At 49.1% G+C, this 9,019-nt stretch overlaps 1 protein-coding gene across 6 annotated transcripts in view; it reads left to right on the plus strand.

Moving 5' to 3' along the window:
- MAGED1 (MAGE family member D1) overlaps positions 1-7,781 on the plus strand; it is a 101,079-nt gene extending 93,298 nt beyond the window's left edge. For 3 of the 6 annotated variants that reach the window (XM_081565407.1, XM_081565405.1, XM_081565404.1), the window contains 12 exons: positions 1,638-1,711; positions 2,440-3,168; positions 3,822-4,490; positions 4,625-4,688; positions 4,901-4,980; positions 5,178-5,269; positions 5,507-5,586; positions 5,677-5,719; positions 5,994-6,056; positions 6,619-6,733; positions 6,977-7,362; positions 7,570-7,781. In XM_081565407.1, coding sequence (XP_081421533.1) covers positions 1,667-1,711; positions 2,440-3,168; positions 3,822-4,490; positions 4,625-4,688; positions 4,901-4,980; positions 5,178-5,269; positions 5,507-5,586; positions 5,677-5,719; positions 5,994-6,056; positions 6,619-6,733; positions 6,977-7,354 — 2,358 coding nt within the window. In that variant the 5' untranslated portion in view covers positions 1,638-1,666 and the 3' untranslated portion in view covers positions 7,355-7,362; positions 7,570-7,781. Of the gene's footprint in view, positions 1-983; positions 1,115-1,637; positions 1,851-2,439; positions 3,169-3,821; positions 4,491-4,624; positions 4,689-4,900; positions 4,981-5,177; positions 5,270-5,506; positions 5,587-5,676; positions 5,720-5,993; positions 6,057-6,618; positions 6,734-6,976; positions 7,363-7,569 lie in introns of those variants that run through there. The other 3 variants (XM_081565408.1, XM_081565406.1, XM_081565409.1) reach the window with 3 other exon arrangements.
- The last annotated feature ends 1,238 nt before the right edge of the window (positions 7,782-9,019 follow it).

The following is a 9,019-nucleotide window of genomic DNA, read 5'->3' on the forward strand; positions in this document are numbered from 1 at the left end:
GGGGCCTCTACCTGTGTTCTCCAGGATGCAGAGCGTGAGCTCAAGTTTGGGACAGACGTTGACAGAGCAGGGGAGGTTGGGTAAATCTGCTGCTCAAACTGAAGAAGTGAGGGTGCCTCAGTCCCTGAGCCAGCAATGGTGCAACATGGGTTTTAGGGTCTGGAAAATCAGTCCCACATTTTGCATTTTCCGTTTACTGACTGTCCTTGTCTAGTTCATGCAATATGTCTCTACCTCATTATCTTGTTCTGTAAAATGGAGATGCTGATATCCACTTCTCAGGGCTTCTGTGAGAGGAAAACAAGCCCCAGAATAGATCCTGCTGTGAAGTACAAGCTGTGCCCATCCCTCCCCCCCTCCTCACACAAAATAAATAGCTGTAGCTGCACAAAGGGCAGGAAAGTAGCTAATGTTTGAGTTCTGAAGCTGTTGAGTGGGGAGATCTTAGGATCACGTGGAAGTCACGCACAGACTTTTTCTACCTCCATTAAGGTATCCCTCTCTGGCCATTTTCCTAGGTCCCTAAATGGATGAGATTATTTTTAGCAGGAGCCTAGCACTTGTTGCAATTAGAGACCCCACACAGAGACCTCTTTAATAGTGACCTAAATGTTGCTAGACAAGCGGGTGGTTGATGTACGCTGACTGACAGGAGGGGCTACAAGAGGGGAGGGAAAGAACAGAGACGCATTGCGGAAAAGGTAGGGGGGGGCGATGCGTGGGGCAAGGGGTGGGATCTAGAGGCACAGCGCATCTGTTTGGGGGAGGGGCCGCTGCATACTGTCAACCTGGTTGGTGATGGGGTGGTGTGTTGGCAAAGGGGCGGGACTGCCTCCCACTGCACATGCTCAGCATAGCCTTCAGGGCGAAGCTTTTGTTGGGGAAGCGGGCGGGACTCTTATTTGGGCGATCAGTTCTTGCGCATGCGTACAACCATCTGAGGTGGTGGGTGGTATATTAGGCGAAGAGGCGGGGTCGTCTTAGCTGCCGCGCTGGCATTTTCTCCTGGACAAGGAGAGGGTGCGGCTGCTGAGAGCCGAAAACTGCAATCCCGATCCTCTGAGTCGTGAAGAAGGGAGGCTACGAGGGGGTTGGGGTTGGGGCCTGAGGCAAGGTGAGAATTAGCCCCCAGATAGGGCATCTTGCCCCCTGGTGCGGGCCCCCTATTTTTCATCCCGATCCCTTTATCCTGGATTCTTATCCCTCTTCCACTCCCCAAGCCCCGATTCACACCCCTCACCCGATTCTCCCTTATTCAGAATCCCTGTTCGCTCTCTAAACCCCTCCCATCGTTCAAAACCTCTACAGATTTCTCGACTTCGGTCTGTACTGTTAAACGATTCTCCTTATTCGAAAACCATTCAATTTCCCAGATGCGAATCCCACCGCAATCTGCCTGGATTCAGAATTCTTATCTGAAATCCCGATTTGAAGCTTCTCTTCGTAGCTTCTCAGGATTCAGAACCTCCATCCGGTCACCCATTCACTTTTCCCACTCCAATCTGGCCCGTTCCTCTCATATTCAGCACCTCATCCGCCCCCACAATCAAACCTAAAACACCACCATCTCCCCAAATTCGTTCCTTCCCGTTTGCCCTCTGTAGTATAACGCCCAACTCCTCCTCCACACCCCCCAGGCTCTGCTCTTGCCAGAGGGACAAGAATCATGTCTCAGAAAATGGACTGTGGTGCGGGCCTCCTCGGCTTCCAGGTGAGATCTCCACTCCCCACCCCACTGTTTCCCTAGCCGACAGTTCCCCCGGGGCTCCTTTGGCTGTCCAGACGCTTGGATCTGATGTTGCCTTCTTGATGCCTAGATTTCGTCATTTTTCAAATTCTCATGGTTTAAGGTGTGTGTGTTGGCGGGGGGAGGGGGTGGCATCCCTTTTCAGCCATCAATCCCCCTTAAGATAAAGGGGAGACCCTGTTAATAGTAAGGGCAATCTGCCCAGAGAATGCCGGTTGAGTAAGGAACCTTCCCCCCCCCCCCCGCCCTCCATAGTCTTGACGCTTATTGAGCTCTCTGCCGCCCCCTCCCCCAACCTCCTGCCTCCACCTTCCCTTTCTCCTGCATTCCCCACCCCCTGCGACCCCCTTGTTTTCCTCAACTCCTCAAGGCGGCACTCTTGCTCCACCTCCTCCTGAGCTCCTACCCCAGGCTGCATTGCTCTGCTCTAAGCTTACTCCTAGATCAGCAATCCCCCTCCACACTTGTCCCCTCTCTTCATTTGGCCCCACTCCCTGTTTAGCCCCTGCCTCACTCAGCCCCTATCACATGTTTTGTTACCCCTTCATGCCACTCAGGCCTCTAGATGTCTTCCTCAACCTTCTCTTTTTGCACCAACCAGCCTCACCTCCCCTACACATTCTGCCCCCCACCTCACCCTGCCAACCCCACTTCAGAAGTCCAGAGATTTAATTTTTACCCCTTATTTGCAGGCTGAGGCCTCTGTAGAAGACAGCACCTTGCTTATGCAGACCCTGATGGAGGCCATCCAGATCTCGGAGGCTCCACCTACCAACCAGGCCACAGCAGCTGCCAGTGCACCGAATGCTAGTCCTCAGAGTTCACAGCCCCCAACAGTCAGTGAGATGGCTGATATGCAGGCTTTAGCAACTGCCACTAAGCCTAAGACAGCCTTTAAGGTCCAGAATACCACCACAAAAGGTCCAAATGCTGCCTATGATTTCTCTCAGGCGTTTAATGCCAAGGAGACTCCCAACACGCTGCCTACAGCACCCTTTAAGTCCCAGAATGCCCCCCCAAAGGGCCAAAATGCTGCCTATGATTTTTCCCAGGCAGCCCCTACTGGTGAATTAACTGCCAACAAGTCGGAGATGGCCTTTAAGGCCCAGAATACCACTACCAAAGTGGTCCCAAATGCGGCCTACAATTTCTCTCAGTCTCTCAATGCCAGTGAGATGGTCAACACTCAGCCCAAGACAGCCTTCAAGGCTTGGAATGACACCACTACGGCCCCAACTCCTGATACCCAGACTCAAAATGTTAACCAAGCCAAGATGGACACTTCCCACGCTGACATAGAAGCTGACCCAAGCCCAGGTATCTGTGAATCTGATGGTGCAGCTGCACAGACATCAGCGGATGGTTCCCAGGCTCAGAATGTGGAGTCCAGGACTATAATTCGGGGCAAGAGGACCCGTAAGGTGAGATCCCTGCTAGTTCTGCTTTGCTTTGGGCTCTCCCCTTTCTTCTCTAAGGTCGTTCATTTGTTCTAAACAAGACAAAACTAAATATATATAATTGTCTGTATTCAGCTAGGTTGTAGGGGATGATAAGGTAAATATGATGATTCTTGTTAGTCCACAGACTAATGGGGAGATGAGACATGGACACGTAATATATACAGTCTGTATGTAATTCATTTTACGTTTTAAAAGTAGCCATGTGTTAGATTTTGGCCTAGGCACATTCATACAGGTTATCTCACTCACTAAATCTTCAAGGTACCTCATACTAGCTAGGGATCATAGTTTCAGTTTTACAGAGAAAGAAACTAAGTCCCAGAGAGGTGAAGTGACTTGAGTGATTTGTCCAGGGTGGTACAAGCAGAGCCAGTGATGGACATAGGAAGAGGAGAAGCCTCAGGCCCCACCCTTGGGTTGCTCCTGGCCTGGTTCAGAGATGAAACTCCTGCCTGGAAGACAGTGAAAGACAAGCCCAGGACTCAGGGTGACCATTGGCTAGTAGGTCAGGCTGTCACTACAGGTGAGGGTTTTAGGGGGCCTTCCTGAAATAGATATGGTGAGGACATAGAAACACTCAGTAACCCTGACCTTCCTTTTCTTTGATGATGCAGATTAATAACTTGAATGTGGAAGAGAGTAGCAGTGGGGATCAGAGGCGGGCCCCACTGGCTCCAGGGACCTGGAGGTCTGCACCAGTTCCAGTTACCACTCAAAGCCCACCTGGCGCACCCCCCAATGTGCTCTGGCAGACCCCATTGGCCTGGCAGAATCCATCAGGCTGGCAAAATCAGCCAACCAGGCAGACCCCACCAGCACGTCAGAGTCCCCCAGCTAGGCAGACCCCACCAGCCTGGCAAAACCCAGTTGCTTGGCAGAACCCAGTGATCTGGCCAAACCCAGTGATCTGGCAGAACCCAGTGATCTGGCCAAATCCCATTGTCTGGCCTGGTCCGGTTGTCTGGCCAAACCCACTGGCCTGGCAGAATCCACCTGGGTGGCAGACCCCACCTGGATGGCAGACTCCACCAGGCTGGCAAGGTCCTCCAGATTGGCAAGGCCCTCCCGACTGGCCACTACCCCCTGACTGGCCACTGCCACCCGACTGGCCGCTCCCCACTGACTGGCCGCTCCCACCTGACTGGATCCCCACTGATTGGCCAGTTCCACCTGACTGGCAAAACCTGCGCCCCTCACCGAACCTGCGCCCCTCTCCTAATTCGCGTGCCTCACAGAACCTGGGTGCCTCACAGCCCCGAGATGTGGCCCTTCTTCAGGAAAGAGTAAGAACTGTAACTCCCCAGTTGCTTCTCCCCACCCACCCCCGCTTCTTTTCTTTGTTGTACTTCCATCTATAATTCAACCAAGTGTTCTGTCAATATCTTATAACTTTAATGATTTCCTTTCTCCCTCTCAGGCAAATAAGTTGGTTAAGTACCTGATGCTTAAAGATTACACAAAGGTGCCCATCAAGCGCTCAGGTAGGCATCCAGTACCCTATCCCAGAGATCTGCCCTTCTCCTCACCCCGTTCTCTGTGGATATCTCTGTGCTTATATGTCCCCTCCCCTTCAATCCCCTTCTTCCATGGTTGAGTCTTCCTTTCTCACTGTGCTCCCCTGGGCAGGGCTGGCAAAGATGTCACAGCTCTGTGGTCCTTGCTCAGCTCAGATGCTCCCTCCTCTCATCTGCAGAAATGCTGAGGGATATCATCCGTGAATACACTGATGTGTATCCAGAAATCATTGAACGTGCGTGCTTTGTCCTGGAGAAGGTGAGCAGGCAACCCTGAAGGACAGAATGATGGGGAAAGTTTTGTGGGGAGGAGTTTTGATAGATATTATGAGAAAGTCTTGATTTAAAAGATTCATGGGATTCCTATTGGGAGTTTGGTGCAAATCACAGGGAATGAATGTGGGTACACTTATGCTAGATTTTGTAATTTCATAGTCTGTTTTCTTGCCCCTGTAGAAATTTGGAATTCAACTGAAAGAAATTGACAAGGAAGAACACCTGTATATTCTCATCAGCACCCCTGAGTCCCTGGCTGGCATACTGGGAACGTAAGATGGGAAAGGAGGGGAAACATTGCCATTCTCAGTGGTGGTTTTTTCCTGGGAGTTTCAAGTAGATCAGGGTTCAGGATTCAGGGTCACATAGCAGGTCATGGGCAGAATTGGGGTAGAGTTGTCTCCTAGCTGAGGAATACTAGGAAAGCTGGATGGGTAAACTGCCTGGGGTGCCTCGTGTAAATGACTGCTGAAAATATATTCTTTTTTTTTTTTTTTTTACTTCTTTAGGACCAAAGACACACCGAAACTGGGTCTCCTTTTAGTGATATTGGGTGTCATCTTCATGAATGGCAACCGTGCCAGTGAAGGTGAGTGGCTGGGCCAGCAGCTGGGGGTTGGCTACCTCCTGATTTCCTGCTCATTTTCCATCCCTTGTCTCCCCTTGCCTCCCATTGCAGCTGTCCTCTGGGAGGCACTACGCAAGATGGGACTGCGTCCTGGGTATGATTGGGCTCTCTCATCTCTTCCCTGTTATATGATCCTTTGGCAACAGAGGATGGTTCCAGGATTGCATCAACCTGGTAGTTTAAGGGAATTGGTTTGGGGAGGTACAGAGCCCAAGGATGTGACCTGGGTGGATGGGGAAATAGTCCTGATCTCTGCCTCTTCTCTTATCTCTGACTTCTGTGCTGGAAAACTCTTTTCTTTCCTTTGGGCAATGTCATAGTCTCTAATTATGAATTCCTCCTCCTTCTTTTTTTTTTTTTGCTATCAGAGTAAGACATCCCCTCCTTGGAGATCTGAGGAAGCTTCTCACTTACGAATTTGTAAAACAAAAGTAAGTGATGCCTAAGCGACTTTGTCTTGTCCTCATGAGTTCTGTGTGCTGGTCAGCCTCAGAAAGCCCTTCCCATGCTACTTATTTCTTATATTAACTATACCTATGCATATGCACACATATATACTCAGGAGTATTTACTGAGTATATTCCTTGTGGCTGAATTTTCCTGCAGTATAGTTATCTTTCAAGTGGAGCTTGTCCACCATGCCCACAGTAGATATTCCCAAGGCTGGCTTAGCAGGGGCTTTGCAATGGGCCTTTCTGTGGTTCAGTAACAAGATTGTAAGAACCTGGAGTTAGAACTGTGGCAGAGGGGGTGAAAAAGTGTTGTCCTTTCTATGACTCTACATAAGTCATCCTCCAGTCCTAGGTGACTGTTTGGTGTAGAAGCACAGGAATTCGAAGGCCTGATTATTAGAGGGTAAATAATCTGTGTTTAGGAATGAGACTGGAGGGAGTTGCTACCTGAAATCTGAGGTGTCAGAATCTCAGATTATTATGCATTGATGGACTCTCATTTTGGCTGGGTAGAAACAAAGGCCTTTCTCCTCTTTCTAAGGTACCTAGACTACAGACGAGTACCCAACAGCAACCCTCCTGAGTATGAGTTCCTCTGGGGCCTCCGATCCTACCATGAGACTAGCAAGATGAAAGTGCTGCGATTCATTGCAGAGGTAATAGAGGAACAGCTCTAGACTAAATAGGTTAAGGGATGAAGTATGACTGGCTGGGAAAAGTCTAGAGCAGGAATGAGATCTTTCTTAGGTATTGCACATGGTAGGTGCCACATTATTGGTGGTATTTGTTGTTGTTACTATGTAAACAGTAGCACAAAGTAGGGTGCTAAATATATAGTTGGTGCTTCATAAATATTAACTAATACTATCATGGGCTTTATTTTCTACTCCTCATCTCAGGTTCAGAAGAGAGACCCTCGTGACTGGACTGCACAGTTCATGGAGGCCGCAGATGAGGCCTTGGATGCTTTGGATGCTGCTGCAGCCGAGGCTGAGGCACGGGCTGAGGCGAGAACCCGCATGGGGATTGGAGATGAGGCCGTATCTGGGCCCTGGAGCTGGGATGACATTGAGTTTGAGCTGCTGACGTGGGATGAGGAAGGAGATTTTGGAGATCCCTGGTCCAGAATCCCATTTACCTTCTGGGCCAGATACCACCAGAATGCTCGCTCCAGATTTCCTCAGACCTTTGCCGGCCCCATTATTGGCCCTGGTGGTACAGCCAGTGCCAACTTTGCTGCCAACTTTGGTGCCATCGGTTTCTTCTGGGTTGAGTGAGATTTTGGGTAGGTATATCACTTTGGATTGGGCACTTAGGGTCACTGGGAGTTATAGAGTTCATGGGAATGTATTTATGTGCTCTAGCTGGGAGTTCTAGGAAACCCATGGTGATGAGATGAAGGAAGTATGGGGAAGCAGTATTTGTTATTTATATTCCTTACTATTTGGTATATGCATTGATTTTTAATTTTTTTTCTTTTTTATGTTCACAGATATTGCTAATCCGTTGCAACTATCTTTCCCTTGAGTGAGGATGAAGCCTCAGAATCCTTCTAAACGCAGCTAATCTAGAGAGCCACATCCTGTTGACTGAAAGTGGCATGCAGGAAAAAATTATTTGCTGTTCCTTGTCTATTGCTTACCCCCTCCCTTGTGTGCTGTCAAGTTTTGGTATCAGAAATAAACGTTGAAACTGCAAAGTAAATTAGATGTGTTCCTTATTTTTCTGTGTTTAATGAGAAATCACCATGTTTGTATGGGAGAGATGGGGCCTCAGTACTAGCCTGAAGGGCAGATGAGCTTTCTAGCTAATGGATAGGGAAACAAAAGAGTGATTGATCAACATGAATGTTAAAGAGGTCTAAAAAAAGGTATGGTATTAAATATCACTTAAGTCAATCATGTGATAGATATGCTGCTAGGTGTTTTGGAGTGACACTGGAAGATGAAATAATGAGAGAGGGTGTAGGTGGTCAGACAGTTGCATTTAAGAAGACAAGAGGAGGTAGAACTCCAGGTAATAATAATAAAGTTCAGAAAGTGGGTGGTTAAAGGGAAGGGAATATAGCTGTTCCTGGAGATAATGTTCTGGGGACTCAAGGGTGTTGGTTATATTATCCATGTGGAAATTGAAATAACTCCATGATGGGGGCAAGAATAGGAGCAGAGAACATGATGAACCAGCTGCCAAAGTTTGCTGTGTGAGAAGAAAAGTCTCATACCTAGTCACATTGCCTGTAAACGAGTGGCCCTACTGACCCCCCCAACCCCATCCCCCGCTGCTATCTCTGGAAATGCTGCCCAGAAATTTGCCTCTAGAAAGCCTTTGCAATTCCCCACCTGCACAGGAACAGGCCCTCATCACAGAGACGTCTTATGCATAGTGAAGGAGGCCTCACAATGGCTGCTTCTCCCCTCCTGCAAGGAGAAAAAGGAAACTATTGCTTATGCATGCATGCTAAGTCACTTCAGTTGTGTCTGATTCTGACCCTACAGACTGTAGCCTGCCAGGCTCCTCTGTCCAAGGAATTCTTCAGGCAAAAATACTGGAGTGGGTTGCCATGCCCTCCGTCAGGGGGTCTTCTCAACCAGGGACTCAACCCTGGTCTCTTATATCTCCTGCATTGACTGGCGGGTTCTTTACCACTAGCACCACCTGGGAAGCCCCCTTTATTGCTTAGGGAACAAGAATTGAGAAAGTAAGACAAAGTTCCATGCAGAGCCAGTCAGCCTTTTGGCTGTTGAATGGGAATGGCTTGAACTGCTGAGGTCCTGCTGGAAGTAGAGTTCTCTTGCTGAGGATCAAGTTAGGTTGAGGCCATAACTTCCTCAAAGGCTTAGTGGTACCCAAGCATGCGGGCAAGAGCAGATGTAGGAGCTCCTGGGGCTGAAGAAAGCAAGAGCAAAGAGTTTAGCTTCCTGCGAAGGGCTCAGCAGCGTCCA

This window comes from Giraffa tippelskirchi, chromosome X (genome assembly GCF_054371585.1).
Source record: "Giraffa tippelskirchi isolate mGirTip1 chromosome X, T2T-mGirTip1v1.2.pri, whole genome shotgun sequence".
NCBI lineage: Eukaryota > Metazoa > Chordata > Mammalia > Artiodactyla > Giraffidae > Giraffa > Giraffa tippelskirchi.